This window comes from Salmo salar, chromosome 01, assembly GCF_965601325.2.
Source record: "Salmo salar chromosome 01, fSalSal1, whole genome shotgun sequence".
NCBI classification, from domain to species: Eukaryota; Metazoa; Chordata; class Actinopteri; order Salmoniformes; family Salmonidae; genus Salmo; species Salmo salar.
In genome coordinates this window covers 8,533,447-8,554,340 of record NC_138291.1, presented here as the reverse complement: position 1 = coordinate 8,554,340, position 20,894 = coordinate 8,533,447, and the positions used below count along the sequence as shown (strand labels likewise).

At 40.1% G+C, this 20,894-nt stretch overlaps 1 protein-coding gene across 1 annotated transcript in view; it reads right to left on the bottom strand.

Annotated features, from left to right (window-relative positions):
• Positions 1–7,530: 7,530 nt before the first annotated feature.
• Positions 7,531–20,894, bottom strand: part of LOC106606698 (gamma-2-syntrophin) — a 63,136-nt gene continuing 49,772 nt past the window's right edge. The window contains exons 15-17 of the mRNA XM_082957486.1: positions 11,091–11,183; positions 10,828–10,938; positions 7,531–8,498 (exon numbers count right to left, since the gene is read on the bottom strand). Coding sequence (XP_082813612.1) covers positions 8,373–8,498; positions 10,828–10,938; positions 11,091–11,183 — 330 coding nt within the window. The 3' untranslated portion in view covers positions 7,531–8,372. The remainder of the gene's footprint in view (positions 8,499–10,827; positions 10,939–11,090; positions 11,184–20,894) is intronic.

Genomic DNA, 20,894 nt, shown 5'->3' with positions numbered 1-20,894 from the left:
ATATATATATATATATATACACACATTTAACTATTAGTTATGTTTGGATTCTGCATCTCTTTGTCGTGCCAATAATTGTCTCAATCTAAGTTAATGAGATACTGTATGTGTGGGCTATCTGACTATATCCACAGACTGGACATGCCCTTTGTGCTGTTATTGCAAGCAAATAGCATAGCCTAAATTATTCATATATAGTGTGATAACGGTTGAAGTGAAATATGACCATATATACCTGATACAACAAGGGGGCTTTTCTGTCTCCGGCTGGCTCTGTGGTTTAGAATAAATCGAGTTGTGTCAAGACCTCTGCAGCTCTGGAAGTCTCTTGGGTCTCAGGCTCTGCTGCCTGGGAAATGTAAACAGCTGCATTGGGGACTGGAGTGTGTGATTCAGAGCAATTGGCAGATAATGTGAAAAAGTGGACCCATCGTTCTTTAAAAAAAACATATATTTTTTTATTATCTAGGAGCACTCTCCCGTGGATATACACAAATTATGAATGGGTTCATTTTCTCTGTCCTGCTGTGATATGATGCTGTGTCAACCATCTCAAGGCTTTCTTGAAATGAGGAAATAAGCCATCCCCAATTGTCAAATGATGGAAGAGTCAAACAGAGGACTTGTAAGTCAAATGATGGAAGAGTCAAACAGAGTCAAATGATGGAAGAGTCAAACAGAGTCAAATGATGAATGAGTCAAATGATGGAAGAGTCAAACAGAGTCAAATGATGGAAGAGTCAAACAGAGTCAAATGATGGAAGAGTCAAACAGAGTCAAATGATGGATGAGTCAAACAGAGTCAAATGATGGAAGAGTCAAACAGAGTCAAATGATGGAAGAGTCAAACAGTCAAATGATGGAAGAGTCAAACAGAGTCAAATGATGGAAGAGTCAAACAGAGGACTTGGAAGCTAACAAACCAAGTTATAGAGAACGCTCCGATTATATACAAATTGTCAGAAAATGTACACATAAAGGAAGACAATATTATTAAAATGAGAAAGCTTATAGTATTGTGACACAAAATCTCTGTAGTTATTTGGCAAATAAGAAAGGGACACGAGCAGTGACGTTCTGTTCTGGGCCCGTTTACATTATCTCCTGTAAAGCATCTAAGGAAGGGTCAATATACCTTTTGAATGGCACCTAAGGTGGGTGAGCAGGAGAAGATAATTAGTAACCATGTCACTCTCTCTCTCTCTCTCTCTCTCTCTCTCTCTCTCTCTCGTTTACCCCGAGTGTATGACTTGAATTGACATTGATCTTATCCTCAAAAGGCAATCATGACATTCCGTGGAGGGGAAAGTAGATATTGAACCCAGTCCAGTGTGATGTGATATGGAACCAGAAATACTGTAGATGTAATCTCCCTCAGCCAATACAGCTGTCGTAATGGGCTTTAGAAAGAGCACTCACATGCCGCTCTCGCCAGGCTTTTACTTGGGATTTTAATCTTCTACGTATAGATGTTAAAAAAATAAAAATAAACGTTTTATATGCCCTAATAAATATAATTTTCCCCCTGATAAGAGTATATCTCTGAAACACATTGCAATAGAAAATAAACATGAGGAGGGAGCCGTTGGCCATGTAGAAGTTGATGTTTGGGCTTGAATCTACAGAGAGCAGTCTAATCTACAGAGAGCAGTCTAATCTACAGAGAGCAGTCTAATCTACAGAGAACAGTCTAATCTACAGAGAGCAGTCTAATCTACAGAGAGCAGTCTAATCTACAGAGAGCAGTCTAATCTACAGAGAACAGTCTAATCTACAGAGAGCAGTCTAATCTACAGAGAACAGTCTAATCTACAGAGAGCAGTCTAATCTACAGAGAGCAGTCTAATCTACAGAGAGCAGTCTAATCTACAGAGAGCAGTCTAATCTACAGAGAACAGTCTAATCTACAGAGAGCAGTCTAATCTACAGAGAGCAGTCTAATCTACAGAGAGCAGTCTAATCTACAGAGAGCAGTCTAATCTACAGAGAGCAGTCTAATCTACAGAGAACAGTCTAATCTACAGAGAGCAGTCTAATCTACAGAGAGCAGTCTAATCTACAGAGAGCAGTCTAATCTACAGAGAGCAGTCTAATCTACAGAGAACAGTCTAATCTACAGAGAGCAGTCTAATCTACAGAGAGCAGTCTAATCTACAGAGAGCAGTCTAATCTACAGAGAGCAGTCTAATCTACAGAGAGCAGTCTAATCTACAGAGAGCAGTCTAATCTACAGAATAAAGTCAAATTCCCCCATTCAGGTAATCCATAGTATTATATCATTATCAAGGTTCTTGGGTGGTAAATAGACACAAACTATACATAGCAGGTAGCCTAGTGGTTTGAGCGTTGGGCTAGTAAACGAAAGGTTGCTGGATCGAATCCTCGAGCTGACAAGGTAAAAAATATGTTATTCTGCTCCTGAACAAGGCAGTTAACCCACAGTTCCCTGGTAGGCCATCACTGTAAATAAGAATTTGTTCTTAACTGACTTGCCTAGTTAAATATATAGAGTATGTGCATGCATATAATTGAATCATGCACATGTAATAAAATAATCAATAGAAACAACAACCCCTGAAAAAAAACAGAGAGGAGGTTCTGGCTTTATCACTGAAAAACCTCATGAGGATTACCCAGGATACAATGGCATATTCAATCAGGTTGAAATTACCAGCCATGGTTTGTTCATACCTGAACGTACTGAAAATGACTCTCATAAATAGATCAAAACTGACCAAAATAGTTTTCCCTTTTCAATGTTGACTATGTTTAACTAAGCACCAGACAATCCACCATGATCTTAATGTGATGAGAGATTATTATTTCATGCCTGACATGAAAGAATAACTCCTAGTAACTATTCTGATTAATGAAAATACGCCCTGACAAGTATTTCAAGGAGTCACGCTATAGCTGCAATCGATCAATACACACTACACACACACACACACACACACACACACACACACACACACACACACACACACACACACACACACACACACACACACACACACACACACACACACACACACACACACACACACACACACACACACACACACACACACATATGGGTGTGGCTGAAATGGCGGAATCCACTAATTTGAAAGGGTGTCCACATACTTTTGGTCATGTAATATATATATATTACATGACCAAAAGTATGTGGACACCCTTTCAAATTAGTGGATTCGGCTATTTCAGCCACACCCAATGCTGACAAGTTTTGCTCAGAGAATACTCTTATCGCCTGTTGGCAAGGATAAACCCTACCTGTTGGTCTGGTATCACAGTGACTGGCATTATAAGAGGTTCACTTATACTTGGTTGACTAGGTTGCAGTAACACTTCAAGACATGTTTTCCTTTTAGCTGCACACGTTGCCTGCTTTGCCTACGCATTTTGAGGACAGAGAGGCATTTCAAAAAGAGAAATAATGTATTCTTCCGTGTACCTCACCATGCATGCCTTGCCATTGAATTATGCATCAAAGTCAAGCCTTGCTTATGTGAGCTAGGAAAAAGATATGGGAAAGTCCCTTTCTGACTCAGAGTAAGATTACCTTGTCCTCATTATGTCTTTGAGCAAGAAGAATTACTAGCATTCTACAAATAAGAAAGGTACCATCCTATATTTATAGAGTAATAACATTTAGGTACTGACCATGTCCGAATGCCCATACTTGCGTCCTAAACAGTAGGCCGTTTGAGCATGCAAAAAAAATAGAATTTTATAGTATGTGATATTTTGAAAATTGAGTATACTTTAAATGCCAGGATTTCATACTCATTTCGGCTTTGACAACAGCTGATAATCAGTTATCAATTACATATGGAGAGGCTCTACCCCAAATGAAACAATAGCGGAAAACAACGCAATCACACGTGACGCGTCCACAGCGAATACAGAACGTTTTGTGAAATTTTGAAATTGAAAATCGAATATGGCGTTAATGCCAGGATGTTATACTCATTTCGGCTTTTCATCTAGTAGAATTCGCAGCACACTTTTCTGGAATATCACAGCCACAATCCATTGGAAGAAGGGGGCTGCAAGTTTTGATAGCTAGCTACATCTCAAGTAGACAACAAAACAACATGGAAGATGGTGAATAGCGAAAAAAATATATATTTTTTGTTCTCCTTAAAAAAATTATCATGACCATTTAATCGTACATCGAATAATTCACAATTTCTTCCAGAAAACTGTTGAAATTAAAACATATTTTGGTTTCCACATGTATGTCTTCTGAATAATTTACTCAATCTTAGCTAATTCCACAAAGAAATCCTAAAATGGCCAGGACAATATTACTGGCACCTTCTAGAAGCAGTTAGAAATAATGAGATTTCAAATTAAATCAAATTTTATTGGTCACATACACGTGTTTAGCAGATGTTAATACGAGTGTAGCAAAATGCTTGTGCTTCTAGTTCCAAACAGTGCAGTAATATCTAACAAGTAATCTAACAATTTCCCAACAGCTAACTAATACACACAAATCTAACAAGTAATCTAACAATTCCCCAACAACTACCTAACACACACAAATCTAAAGGGGTGAATGAGAATATGTACATATAAGTATATGGATGAGCGATGGCCAAGCGGCATAGGCAAAGTGCAGTAGATGGTATAAAATACAATATATACATGTAATACGAATAATGTAAGATATGGAACATTATTAAAGTGCCATTATTTAAAGTGGCATTGTTTAAAGTGATTCTCATATACTTTGGAATTGAACTCACCTGTGCTGAGTTGAAGGTGACTGCAGTATAAAAATCACGTATTGAACCAGTTTGAATAGAGAAAAAGGACCCATTCTCCTGTTTTGTGTCACTGTGTGTACCAAATGAGCATGGACAAAACAGGTAATTATCTGAGGAGGTCAGAGACAAGATTGTAGCCAAGCATGGACAATCTCAAGACTACAAGTCCATCTCCAGAGACCTTGATGTTCCTGTTTCCACCGTATGCAATGTTATCAAGAAGTTTAAGGCCGATGCCACTGTAGCCAGCCTCACTGGACGTGGCCGCAAGACAAAACTTGATGGAAGTTTGCAGCAAAGAATTGTTCGAATGGTGGAGAAAGCACCTAGGTCAACTACCACACAGATTCAACCTGACCTTCAGACACAAGGTACGACAGTTTCAACTCGCACCATCCATCGCCAACTCAATGAAAGGGGGTTATATGGTAGGAGACCCGGGAGGACCCCACTGCTGAGAAAAATACATAAGAAAGCCCGACCAAAACACACCTGAACATACCAAAATCCTTCTGGGAGAATGTCCTGTGGACAGATGAGACCAAATTATAGCTTTTTGATAAAGCACATCATCTCTATGTTTACAGAAAACAAAATGAAGCTTTCACAGAAAAGAACACCTTCACTACAGTCAAACATGGAGGTTGAGTGATGTTTTGGGGTTGCTTTGCTGCCTCTGGCACTGGGTGCCTTGAACGTCTGCATGGCATCATGAAATCAGGTGAATACCAAGGTATTTTGGAGCACAATGTCAGACCCAGTGTCAGAAAGCTGGGTCTCCGTCGAAGGTCATGGGTCTTCCAGCAGGACAATGACCCCATACACACTTCAAAAAGCACCCAGGAACGGTTCAAGACCAAACGTTGGACTGTTCTGAAGTGGCCAGCAATGAGTCCAGATCTAAATTCCATTGCAAACTTGTGGAGAGATCTGAAAACAGCAGTTAAGAGAAGGCATCCTTCATATCTGGGAGAACTGGAGCAGTTTGTGCAAGAGGAGTGGGCCAAACTGCCAGTACAGAGGTGCAGGAAGCTCATTGATGGTTATAGGAAGCGCTTGATTGCTGTTATTTTGACCAAAGGCTGTGACCAAATATTGCCTAGGGTGTCAATCATTTTGTCAATGCCATTTCTGTTTATTTTCTGATTTAAATAGATATATTAAGTTCTCAATCAAAAACAAAGGTTCTGTAATATTAACAGTGAAATAAAGAATTGTGAAGACCAAATAATTTGTTAAATTTCAACTTATTTTTAGGGAAAATTGTGAGTGATTTGAAAAAACTGCAAGGGTGCCAATGTTTTTGGCCACAACTCTACATGCATTAGTAGCTATGACTAGAAGTTATAACTTTTCGAACAGCTACATGGTTACTTGCTGTTGGGCGAAAACTTCCTATTTAACATTAGCTTGCTAGTTTCATTGCACATAGGGGTGTAATCATTACTCCAAACAGTTCAAAAATGTTCTGTTTTGCAACACAAACTAGTGTTTTTATTGGACAGATTCAGGTAGGTCCCTTCCTCTTTGCTAAACCTGGACCCAGAAAGACTCACAGCTGTAATAGCTGCCAAAGGTAATTCTAACATGTATTAACTCAGGTGTGTGAATACTTATGTCAATTAGATATTTCGGTATTTCATTCTCAATAAATTTGCAAACATTTCTACAAACATGTTTTCACTTTGTCATTATGGGATATTGCGTGTAAATTGGTGAGAATCTATTTCATCCATTTTTTTAAATTCAAGCTGTGACACAACAAAGTGTGTAACACGTTAAGAGGTGTAAATACTTTCTGAAGACAATGTAAATGTATAATCGTATGGAAATGTCATTTAATGGAAGGCCTATAGGTATTGTTTGCATCGTAGTGAATGACACTGTTTATTCCCAGTAGTCGTGCTGGTTTGATAGTAATTTATCTCGTTGCAAGGTTGGACTCTTGGTCAGGCAGTTTTCATTACACTTTAGTGGATAACTACGTGTCTAAGTTATGCGTTTCTTTCGGACAGTAATTCTGTTAAAGTGTTTTTCATACTGCTGCTGCCGTCCCTGTGCTTCTGCCCTCTCACACTGTCATTTGTAATTGGCTTAATTTAACACTACAATGACCTGTTTTCCAATTCTCTAAAACAGGCTTCAGGATTTCATGGAATAAGTGCTCCTGGAGCCGCCCTCAGAAGCCCCTAATCAGAATGCTTCAGTTAGCATTCAGAGCTTACTGTTGCCTGTCGTCAAGAGTGGGTGGCATGCTTCCTGGTAGATTGAGCAAGGTATTTAAGCTCCATACTTGACAAACGGCTGATGAAACTGCATAACATTACCAAGCAGGCAGAGACTTCTGTTAAGTGGAAGGATATGGTCACTTCAGGCATCAAAGCCAAGCTACAGGCAGGGGGTAGAATACCTCCAATCCTCCAATTAGGAAAACCAAAATGGCAAGTAAGCCCAATAAACACATTTTGGGTCTAAGAATGGGACATGAAAGTTAGTTGCAAAATATTATTGCTGTATAATTGAAGAGTTTTTTTTATGTCAATTGTCTCAATTTGCTTGTTACCCTCTTCAAGACTCTTCATGTCTTATGTTCCCCAGCAAATCAACAATATTGACTTGTTATTCTGCATATATTTTACCATAGCTGTGAACACATCAGGTAGTGCTAGGAATACAATAAAAGAACATTTAACAATAAGGAGGAATGATTCTAGATTTATTTTGGAATAGAAAAGAAAACAAGAGGCTGATGGAATATAAATATAAACATTTATATATTTGTAAGCTTTGTAATGACTGTCAATGCATGGCTACATACAAAGTAAAGGACTACAAAACGTAAAACAAATGTTGATTTAACTTTAGAAAGTAACATTTTAAATCACCTGACAGATACACTGATATATCACTGCTACAATAAGTCTACATCTTCTTCCCCAGTGTTAATCCTGCCACCGTTTGGTAAAAGGAGCATATCAGTGACTAGCAGTGACTGTATACACTGAAATACAAACTAAAACACCCTCTGGGGTCATGAAAGCCTGCCCCAAGCCCTGCATTTGTGGGCCTCAACACACATTCTTCATACACTCTTTTCCCCAAAATCATGCTGCAGCCACGGCATCTGTAGTCATGCTGAAGTTATGGAATAAGTGAATAACCAGAGATCGTATAGCCCAGCAGAATACACATTCCCAAATGTTTGCATGTGTGTTGATTAGTACAGTACAACAGTTCTGTTTTTATCGGTTCTGCTTTTAAGTTATCTTGCATCTACGCATGAATTGAAAACTGTGCAGTGTCTATACACATTAACAAACATAGAAACCATTTTTGTGACAGATGTTTTTCTACATGGACAAAATGAAACAATGTTTAGCATATTCATACTCAAATGTCAATACCAACCAATTAATGCAAATATAAATATCCTTTACTTCCAGTCAGATATGTTTTTTTTATATATATTTTTTTTCTTATTTAATAAGAGCCTTACAAAAATAACAGGAACAAGATATACATATCATTTGAATGTGCATAAAATAGTCGATCAGCTTATGTGACTAAAATGTACATGACAACACCAGGAAGTGTCTAACTCATGTACTTTCCAGAGATGCTTTGACACTTGACAAAGACAGGGTCCACAGAAGCCACTTTGGCAGCCATAAAAGAAGAAATACAATGGAGGACTGCTGTCAGATTGCCAAACTCCAGCTCCTGCAATGGAAAGAAAAACCCGGAATACAAATTGTGAGAAATATTCTTAACAGTTTGCATAATATTTACATAATGTTTGCATACATTAAAATGTCACAATTACTTTTGTAACAAATAGCCACTCATCCTAATAACAATAACAACAACAACAGCCTTTACTTGTTCCCCACATGGAATTTACCAGAAATATTTTAGTTCTATATATTGATGAGGTAGCAAAAGCCAATTTGAATATATCTACAGTATTCAAAACATTCTTCTCCCTATCAATACCATTTTAAAGTGGAACTGACAGCATTTTATCAACATGGAATCTTATTCAAATCTGCTCCTATACACCCTCAGAAAGAATATGACTGCTTTTAAAAAAAAAATCTTTTTACATTTTCTGACCAGCAAGCATTTAGACATGGTCATTATTCAGTTTTCATAAATTCATAGAATGTTTGTGAATGATGTACAGTAGAGAAAGGCATTTGTGAAAATTCTCTGGAAAGCGGCCTTGCGTTTTGGACAATTAATAGACAGTGCAGTACATACAACCTAATCAAAACATCTCTCCTCCAGGACCGGAGTCTACGCAGACGGTGGCACCATAGCCAAACAGAGCTACAGTAGGCCTTTATGCAAACAAGCCATTTGCCACAAGGGCCTGACATCATTAACTTATAACTGGACTGGAGGTTTACAGGCAGGTGCAACAGCGCAACTTTAAATCTTTATAAAGCATTCTCCAAAAGCCATAAAATACACCTGAATGGATTTCTGCAAATATGTAAATCAAACGGGAGTCCTCTTACAGCACTATTGATTAAACAACCATGAAAATATAGGTTCTCTCTCCCTCAATTATGCACATCAACAACAAGATCAACATATAATGCTAGCCAGAGTGAGGTGAGCTAAAAAATCTAACGAGGGAACATCAGATAAACCCTCTCAAACAAACATTTTCAGCGAGTTGTCCCGTTACAATTGCACTGATAAACGATGGGTCCTTCTGCAGCTTGCCTGCAAATGCACTATTGACAGTGGACGGTCTGGCCGAGGAGTAGGGTTGATATGAGGCTGGCTGAAGTTGGCTAGCTTGCTAACTACTTCCAGACACCTGACTCTGACCATTTTTAAATCACCCTAGGCTGTTTACATGTTAGTGACTAACTGAGCTGTTGGAAACTATTTCATTACTGTTTTTACCAACTGCGTTTACTGACACCGGTCATATTGAGCTGGTGTTGCCCCTCATCAACTGCTCTCTGGCACACTCTGAAATCAGAGTACAAAACCAGAGTGAATTGACGAACACAAGAGATATGCAAACTGGATAACAGTCGTTCAAGTTCAGCATAGCTAGCTAGCTAGAAAAGCAAGTCATATGTCTTGCTAGCTAACCAAATGACACCGGCATCTTTAGTTGTAGCCACCGAAAAACGAAATGAGGGGAACAAGTCAGTCACTCAACCACTCCTCAAATGTCATGACATCCTCCTAGCAGCTAGCTAACTAGCTAACGTTAGGCTCTGTGTTTTTTAGCTTGCTACATAAATAGATACGCTAGGCTATTAGCCACGTTTTGAATGACCTGTGATCATTGCTCTTGCTAGTTTGACTGTATTGACATTCCAAGCCTTAGTTACGTTTGTCAGTTTTTGTCCAGAATATTTAGTCATTGAAACTGAAACAGTGCATCCTGAATGGAGGCAGAAAGCAATGTACCAGATCAGCTGTGATTTACAACCTGATAGCAATATTTGTTGGGTTACCAAGAAATGTATTGGTGAATTGTATTAATCATGCATTGAACTGCATCCATCTATTCTGCCAACAATATTATTTTTATTTATTTAACTTGGCAAGTCAGTTAAGAACAAATTCTTATATACAATGACAGCCTAGGAATACCTTGTTCAGGGGCAGAATAACAGTTTTACCTTGTCAGCTCGGGGACTCGATCTAGCAACCTTTTGGTTACTGGCCCAACGCTCTAACCACTAGGCTACCTGCCGCCCTGATGCCTTACTGTACGTCATAGAATTGAGTGAAATATAACCTATTTAATAAAAACCTCTTGTAAAGTTGTTTTTGTAGCATAAACTGGACATTTGATATTTTTTGATTATTTTGATTTTCTGTTTGTTTCATATCTGCAAAGTCGTTAAAACGCTGTCAGTTCCATTTTAATATGTGACCACAGTATTCTAACATTTTGCCGTCTATCAATACTATTGTAATATGTGACCACAGTATTGAAACATTCTGACATCTATCAATACTCTCTTCAGAGAGGCCACTGCAATGGAAGTTGAGTTGATGTCATATGCAGCGTCACCTTCATCTCTATCTGTTTGTTTTCAGCATTCTTGAAGAGGAGTTTCACCCTTGTTTTCCCATCATCAGAGGAGCCTTTCAGTTGAGAGAATTTGTATCTCCATAATATATTCTACAGGGGATAACATTGAAGAATATAGTAAGGGTTCATTATTTTGACCAATCGGTAAACAGAAGGAATTAACCAGTCTAGCATGGACAATATCCCCTTACTGTATAGCCTGTTGAACTTTCATTTAGAATAGTGAATGAACAATGACTCACCTTTGAGGAGCTCTCAGAACAAGTGAAGCCAGATGCAAAGTCTATGGTCAAACACAGTACTTTACCCTGGCTGCTGCACATGTAGGTCTTTGACTGTTGAGAGACAGAGCTTTATTTAGAGAACAATCACACATTTCAACACAGACTGTATATTACTTCAGGAAAAGAGAATAAATATGTCAGTCTATTTTAAACATCTCATACTAAAACGTTTCATTCTGGAAATCAGAGGGTATCTGAAGATGGGGTTACTGAACAAAAGTTGAAATAATGTGCATTTTCATTGTGTTTCTAGTGAGGGGCATCTTAGGTGGGTGGTTTACAAAGGGAGCAATTAGGATTCTGTTAATGTATTCTGGGTGAAAGCTTAGGAACTGCTGTCAGGGTCAGAGTATAGTCTATGGTTTATTGTGAAATGAATGACATCCAAGAAAATGCTTTGAATAATTACAGAATTGGACACCCACCCACTCAAGGGTTCAACAAACAGCATTTTTTTTTTATCATGCATTGCTGAAATAGGCTATCCATTTATTTAGTCCTGGTATTGTTACAGTAGTGTTCAATCCACTATGCTGGGTAGAAATTTTGATTGTGTCATTTGAGAATAATTCTGAACTAGTTCTGCATTGTTAGTCATAGTTTGGCTGTACTGATCATACCAACTCGATATGAAATGCAAGAACAAAATAAAATATATCTGTGGCTACCTCGTAGCCTTCCATTTACTGCCCTAACATGAACAACCAAATGTGTGACACAATGCTTTTCACAGTCTTATTGAAAGCAGTGATGTGTGAGGACCCACTGGGCAAAAAAAAACTAAACTGGTTGAATCAACCTCATTTCCCACGTCATTTCAACGAGAATAAAATCTGTGATGTTGAATCAACCTGGAAAACTGATTGGATTTGCAAAAAGTAATCACCATTAGGGCATTTCCTTATTTATTTTTTTTCACCCAATTTTTTATCTAAATCCAATGACATGGTGAAATGTTTTGTTGATTTCACGTTGAAGTCACATGAGTTGATAACTCAACCAACTGTATATCCAAATTAGACATTGAACTGTCATCTGTGCCCAATGTAGCTCATACTGGAACTAATGCTTGTGGCTCTGTGTTGTGGCTCTGTGTTGTGGCTCTGTGAAGCATCGCTATCCTTCATGGTTCAGTTCTTCAGCTAATGAAGGCCACACAAACAGAATTTAACCAGTATAAAGACAGCAGGAGGCTCCTTAGTGACCAGTATAAAGACACCAGGAGGCTCCTTAGTGACCAGTATAAAGACACCAGGAGGCTCCTTAGTGACCAGTCTAAAGACACCAGGAGGCTGCTTAGTGACCAGTATAAAGACACCAGGAGGCTGCTTAGTGACCAGTATAAAGACACCAGGAGGCTCCTTAGTGACCAGTATAAAGACAGCAGGAGGCTCCTTAGTGACCAGTATAAAGACAGCAGGAGGCTCCTTAGTGACCAGTATAAAGACACCAGGAGGCTCCTTAGTGACCAGTATAAAGACACCAGGAGGCTCCTTAGTGACCAGTCTAAAGACACCAGGATGCTCCTTAGTGACCAGTCTAAAGACAGCAGGAGGCTCCTTAGTGACCAGTATAAAGACACCAGGAGGCTGCTTAGTGACCAGTCTAAAGACACCAGGAGGCTCCTTAGTGACCAGTATAAAGACACCGGGAGGCTCCTTAGTGACCAGTCTAAAGACACCGGGAGGCTCCTTAGTGACCAGTATAAAGACACCAGGAGGCTCCTTAGTGACCAGTCTAAAGACACCGGGAGGCTCCTTAGTGACCAGTCTAAAGACACCAGGAGGCTCCTTAGTGACCAGTATAAAGACAGCAGGAGGCTCCTTAGTGACCAGTCTAAAGACACCGGGAGGCTCCTTAGTGACCAGTCTAAAGACACCAGGAGGCTCCTTAGTGACCAGTATAAAGACACCAGGAGGCTGCTTAGTGACCAGTCTAAAGACACCAGGAGGCTCCTTAGTGACCAGTCTAAAGACACCAGGAGGCTCCTTAGTGACCAGTATAAAGACACCAGGAGGCTTCTTAGTGACCAGTCTAAAGACACCAGGAGGCTCCTTAGTGACCAGTCTAAAGACACCAGGAGGCTGCTTAGTGACCAGTCTAAAGACACCGGTTGGCTCCTTAGTGACCAGTATAAAGACACCGGGAGGCTCCTTAGTGACCAGTATAAAGACAGCAGGAGGCTCCTTAGTGACCAGTATAAAGACACCGGGAGGCTCCTTAGTGACCAGTATAAAGACACCAGGAGGCTCCTTAGTGACCAGTCTAAAGACACCAGGAGGCTCCTTAGTGACCAGTCTAAAGACACCAGGAGGCTCCTTAGTGACCAGTCTAAAGACACCAGGAGGCTCCTTAGTGACCAGTATAAAGACACCAGGAGGCTCCTTAGTGACCAGTATAAAGACACCAGGAGGCTCCTTAGTGACCAGTCTAAAGACACCAGGAGGCTCCTTAGTGACCAGTATAAAGACACCAGGAGGCTTCTTAGTGACCAGTCTAAAGACACCAGGAGGCTCCTTAGTGACCAGTCTAAAGACACCAGGAGGCTCCTTAGTGACCAGTCTAAAGACACCAGGAGGCTCCTTAGTGACCAGTCTAAAGACACCAGGAGGCTTCTTAGTGACCAGTATAAAGACACCAGGAGGCTCCTTAGTGACCAGTATAAAGACACCAGGAGGCTCCTTAGTGACCAGTCTAAAGACACCAGGAGGCTCCTTAGTGACCAGTATAAAGACACCAGGAGGCTCCTTAGTGACCAGTATAAAGACACCGGGAGGCTCCTTAGTGACCAGTATAAAGACACCGGGAGGCTCCTTAGTGACCAGTATAAAGACACCGGGAGGCTTCTTAGTGACCAGTCTAAAGACACCGGGAGGCTCCTTAGTGACCAGTATAAAGACACCAGGAGGCTCCTTAGTGACCAGTATAAAGACACCAGGAGGCTCCTTAGTGACCAGTGTAAAGACACCAGGAGGTTCCTTAGTGACCAGTATAAAGACACCAGGAGGCTCCTTAGTGACCAGTCTAAAGACACCAGGAGGCTCCTTAGTGACCAGTGTAAAGACACCAGGAGGTTCCTTAGTGACCAGTATAAAGACACCAGGAGGCTCCTTAGTGACCAGTATAAAGACACCAGGAGGCTCCTTAGTGACCAGTGTAAAGACACCAGGAGGCTCCTTAGTGACCAGTATAAAGACACCAGGAGGCTCCTTAGTGACCAGTCTAAAGACACCGGGAGGCTCCTTAGTGACCAGTATAAAGACAGCAGGAGGCTCCTTAGTGACCAGTATAAAGACACCGGGAGGCTCCTTAGTGACCAGTATAAAGACACCAGGAGGCTGCTTAGTGACCAGTCTAAAGACACCAGGAGGCTGCTTAGTGACCAGTATAAAGACACCAGGAGGCTCCTTAGTGACCAGTCTAAAGACACCAGGAGGCTCCTTAGTGACCAGTCTAAAGACACCAGGAGGCTCCTTAGTGACCAGTCTAAAGACACCAGGAGGCTCCTTAGTGACCAGTCTAAAGACACCAGGAGGCTGCTTAGTGACCAGTCTAAAGACACCAGGAGGCTTCTTAGTGACCAGTCTAAAGACACCAGGAGGCTGCTTAGTGACCAGTATAAAGACACCAGGAGGCTCCTTAGTGACCAGTCTAAAGACACCAGGAGGCTGCTTAGTGACCAGTCTAAAGACACCAGGAGGCTTCTTAGTGACCAGTCTAAAGACACCAGGAGGCTGCTTAGTGACCAGTATAAAGACACCAGGAGGCTCCTTAGTGACCAGTGTAAAGACACCAGGAGGCTCCTTAGTGACCAGTCTAAAGACACCAGGAGGCTCCTTAGTGACCAGTCTAAAGACACCAGGAGGCTCCTTAGTGACCAGTCTAAAGACACCAGGAGGCTCCTTAGTGACCAGTCTAAAGACACCAGGAGGCTCCTTAGTGACCAGTCTAAAGACACCAGGAGGCTCCTTAGTGACCAGTCTAAAGACACCAGGAGGCTGCTTAGTGACCAGTATAAAGACACCAGGAGGCTTCTTAGTGACCAGTCTAAAGACACCGGGAGGCTTCTTAGTGACCAGTATAAAGACACCAGGAGGCTGCTTAGTGACCAGTCTAAAGACACCAGGAGGCTCCTTAGTGACCAGTATAAAGACACCAGGAGGCTTCTTAGTGACCAGTGTAAAGACACCAGGAGGCTGCTTAGTGACCAGTATAAAGACACCAGGAGGCTCCTTAGTGACCAGTCTAAAGACACCGGGAGGCTTCTTAGTGACCAGTATAAAGACACCAGGATGCCTACTTCTCCTTGGTGTTTCAGACACTTTTTCTTGTGAGTTTCAGGTACTGCTTGTTCCCCCCATCTCATGAGGCTGGTGGGAGCCTGCTGTTTTTAATCATTTACTACAGTGAGTAGTGAATGCAGTGGGACTCTACAGCCCCAGAGTGTCCTGATGTTAAAAAAAAAAAAAAAGATTCTCCAACCTGAAATTGAGTTGCCATGAAAAGAAACCTGCATGAGGACAGATTTACTTAGTCACGTTGTGTGAGAGGTTGCTGTAACATGGTAAATAGAGACTACACATTGCTAATTGGAGACTTTCCACAACAGGGATTGGGATAATACGACATGCAGTGGTTTCAGAAAATTTCCATACCACAGTTACGGTTAGCGCTGTGGTTCTACTCTACATTATACAGTGAATAAATAAATAGTATGACCCTGTCCAAGTTTGATGTGAAAACACCAACACCTAGCCCCATACAAAATAAAATGAGTAAAACTGAGGGACAAACAGTCCAGTTAGGTTTGTCCTCACTAATGTTTATTTCAAGTTTATTTAAAGCAGGATAATGTTCAGACTAGGCTCACTGTATCAGCTGTTAACACCTCAGGATAATGTTCAGACTAGGCTCACTGTATCAGCTGTTAACACCTCAGGATAATGTTCAGACTAGGCTCACTGTATCAGCTGTTAACACCTCAGGATAATGTTCAGCACTAGGCTCCCTCAGAGAATACAGATCGTCTATTTGTTTCTATGGAGACATGGACAACAATACTTGATCATTTTGGAGATTTAACTTGTCCCCCTATGTCCTTCGTAGTGTAAAAAAAATAAAACACTATTTGTATTTATTATGGATCCCCATTAGTTCCTGCCAAGGCAGCAGCCATTAGTTCCCCATTAGTTCCTGCCAAGGCAGCAGCTACTCTTCCTGGGGTCCAGCAAAATGAAGGCAGTTACAGTGCCTTCAGAAAGTATTCAGACTCCTTCACTTTTTCCACATTTTGGTTGTGTTTACAGCCATAATTTGAAATTGATTACATTTAGATTTTGTGTCACTGTTTACATTTTTACACATTCATTAAAAATTAAAAGCTGACATGTCTTGAATCAATAAGTATTCAACCCCTTTGTTATGGGAAGCCTGAACGAGTTCAGGAGTAAAAATTGCTTAACTTTTTAAGGTATGGGGGCAGTATTTTCATTTTCGGATGAAAAGCGTGCCCAGAGTAAACTGCCTAATACTTGGGCCCAGAGTCAAATATTTGCATATTATTAGTAGATTTGGATAGAAAACACTCTGAAGTTTTATAAAACCTTTTGAATGATGTCTGTGAGTATAACAAAACTCATATGGCAGGCAAAAACCTGGGAAAAATCCAACCAGGAAGTGGGAAATCTGAGAATTGTAGTTCTTCTTTTGAATCCCTATCGAAACTACAGTGTCTGTGGGGTCATGTTGCACTCCCTAAGGCTTCCATTGGCTGTCAACAGCTTTTAGAAATGTGTTTCATCCTTCTCCTGTTACTGGGCAGAAAATAGGAGCTCAGTCAATGAGTGGACTGCCTGAGACCAGTGAGTTGTTTACTGCGCGGGCACATTTGGCGCGCCGCTCCTTCTTTTTACTCTGTAATGAATACGCTATTGTCCGGTTGGAATATTATCGACGTTTTATATTAAAAAGACCCTAAGGATTGATTGTAAACAACGTTTGACATGTTTCTACGAACGATAATGGAACTATTTGACTTTTCGTGTCTGGATTTACGCTTGCGCGTTATGCCTTTGGATAGTGATCTGAACGCACGAACAAAACGGAGGTGTTTGGACATAAATATGGAGTATTTCAAACAAAAAGAACATTTCTTGTGGAAGTAGGAGTCCTGGGAGTGCATTCTGACGAAGATCAGCAAAGGTAAGAGAATATTTATAATACTAATTCTGAGTTTAGTTGACCCCAGAACTTGGCGGGTATCTGTATAGCTTGCTTTGATGGTTGAGCTATGTACTCAGAATATTGAAAAATGTGCTTTCTCCGTAAAGCTATTTTAAAATCTGACACAGCGGTTGCATTAAGGAGAAGTATATCTATAATTCTTTCAATAACTGTTGTAAATTTTATCAACGTTTATGATGAGTATTTTTGTAAATTGATGTGCTCATTCACTGGAAGTTTTGGTGGGAATACATTTTCTGAACATCACGCGCCAATGTAAAATGGGGTTTTTGGATATAAATATGAACTTTATCGAGCAAAACATACATGTATTGTGTAACATGAAGTCCTATGAGTGCCATCTGATGAAGATCATCAAAGGTTAGTGAATATTTTAGCTGTATTTTTGTTTTTTGTGATGCATGTCCTTGCTTGGAAAATGGCTGTGTGGTTTTTCTTGTGAAGTTTATGTCCTAACATAATCAAATTTTATGCTTTCGCCGTAAAGACTTTTTGAAATCGGACAATGTGGTTAGATTAACGAGAGGTTTATCTTTAAAATGGTGTAAAATAGTTGATTGTTTGAGAAAAGGAAATTATGAGATTTTTGTATTTCGCGCCATGCTATTTCACTGGCTGTTGAATAGTGTGTCCAGCAGGTGGGACTAGCCCATAGAAGTTAACAAGTCACATAATAAGTTACATGTACTCACTCTGTGCAATAATAGTGTTTAACATGATTTTTGAATGACTGCCTCATATCTCTGTACCCCACACATACAATTGTGACATTAAAACAGTTAGAGTTTAATGGCTGTGATAGGGGAAAACTGAGGATGGATCAACAACATTGTAGTTACTCCACAATACTAACCTAATTAACAGAGTGAAAAGAAGGAAGCCTATACATAATACAAATATTCTAATAAGGCACTAAAGTAATACTGCAAATCATGTGGCAAAGTAATGCACTTTTTGTCCTGAATACAATGTGTTATGTTTGGGGCAAATCCAATTCAACACATTACTGAGTTCCACTCTCCATATTTTCAAGCATAGTGGTGGCTGCATCATGTTATAGGTATGCTTGTAATCATTAAGGACTGGGGAGTTTTTCAGGATAAAAAAAATACTGAATGGAGCCAAGCATTCAGGCATTCAGGTTCCTAGAGGAAAACCTGGTCCAGTCTGCTTTACACCAGACACTAGGAGATGAATTATTCTTTCAGCAGGACAATAACCTAAAACACGAGGCAAAATCTACACTGGAGTTGCTTACCAATATATGGCAAAACCTTAACATGGTTGTCTAGCAATGATAAACAACCAATTTGACAGAACTTGAAGAATTTTGAAAAGAATAATGGGTAAATATTGTACAATCCAGGTGCACAGCTCTTAGACTTACCTACAAAGACTCACAGCTGTAATCGCTGCCAAAGGTGCTTCTACAAAGCATTGACTCAGGGGTGTGAATACTTATGTAAATTCAATTTTTCTGTATTTCATTTGAAATACATTTGACAAAATTTGTAAAAACATGATTTCACTTTGCCATTATGGGGAATTATGTGCAGATGGGTGAGAGAAATCTATGTAATACATTTTCAATTCAGGCTGTAACACAACAAAATGCGGAATAGGTCAAGGGGTATGAACACATTCTGAAAGCACTTAAAAAAACAGATTTCACAACAGATTTCACAACACATTAAGTGTGTACCCTCAGGCCACTACTCTACTACCACATATGTACAACACAAAAACCATGTGTACGTAAGTGAATAGTGCGTATGTTATTGTGTGTGTGTGTCTATTCAGTCCCCGCTGTTCCATAAGGTGTATTTTTATATTTTTTTATCTGATTCTACTGCTTGTATCTGTTACTTGATGTGGAATAGAGTTCCATGTAGTCATGGCTCTATGTAGTACTGTGCGCCTCCCATAGTCTGTTCTGGACTTGGGGATTGTGAAGAGACCTCTCGTGGCATGTCTTGTGGGGTATGCATGGGTGTCTGAGCTGTGTGCTAGTAGTTTAAACAGACAGCTCAATGCATTCAGCATGTCAATACCTCTCTCAAAAACAAGTAGTGATTAATTCAATCTCTCCTCTACATGCATATAATATTAATGTTAGCTCTCCGTGTACATTTAAGGGCCAGCCCTGCTGCTCTGTACTGGACCAATTGTAATTTTCCTAAATCCCTCTTTGTGGCACTTGACCACACGCCTGGACAGTAGTCCAGGTAAGACAAAAATAGGGCCTGTAGGACCTGCCTTATTAAGAAGGCAGAGCAGCGCTTTATCATGGACAGACCTCTCCATCATCTTAGGGAAAGGATGATACCTAGTCAGTTGTACAACAGAAATGTGTCTGCATTTAACCCAACCCCTCTGAATCAGAGAGGTGCGGGGGGCTGCCTTAACCAACTGCCTTGCTCAGGGGCAGAACGATTTTACCTTGTCTGCTCAGGGATTCGATCCAGCAACCTTTCGGTTACTGGCCCAATGCTCTAACCACTAGGCTACCTGCCGTCTTAGCTATATGTTTTGACCATGACAATTTACAATCCAGGGTTACTCCAAGCATTTTAGTCTTCTCAATTTACTTAATTTCATGACCATTCATAAAAAATATTTAGTTGAGGTTTAGGGTTTAGTGAATGATTTGTCCCAAATACAATGCTTTTAGTTTTAGAAATTTTAGGATTAAGGGAGTGAATGTTATTTATAATAAGGCTTACAGGGAAAATATATTTGACCTAAACCTCCATGAACGCTTGAAAAAACCAAATGACCCCCCCCCCCCATACCCAAAATAATAATTAAAACAAAGAGGATAGCAGAGAACATGCATACCGTTTACCCTCACTTCTTGGACAGACCAGAGCTTGGGATATGCAGTTTTAGATACTGTTCTTCGTCCTGTCAGAATTACATGTCAACGCAGAAATGTTGATAGCGCACAGGGCCAGAAGATTGTGAGTTTGCAGACCACCGTAGACAAGAGTAGAGGTAGAAAGAGCTCCTTTATAGTAAAAGCATTGCATGAATCTATTATTGTATTTGCTGGTCCGAGAAAAAAATGCCTTTTTATAAACTGAATTGTTTTTTAATACCACACAAATGACTGAAATTACAGGCTAAGAATGGACAGAGAGATAGACCTATGTGTTCATCTGATCATATTTCTCTAATGCCAAATCGGTGTGTCTTGTTTGCAACGAAACTGTCCCTGTTGGGATATAATAAAATCTGAGACATCATTAGGAATCTGAGTATGGTACTTTCAAAAGTTAGGCCTATCTTTCCACCCCAGACAGAGTAGGCCTACCGATGCAGAAAAATGCAAGCTTTAAATGCTGGCTACTCTTCTTCTGTGGCTTAACCCAACGAGAGAAGATCACACATGTTTCCCTGAAAGCTGTCTGGGTTTAAACGTCTTCTATTGTACAGAAAGTGAATCGCTTAATCAATTGATAGTGACAGAATTAGATTATTTCCCAAACAAAGTCAATGTTTTTGTCTCCTTGGCTATAG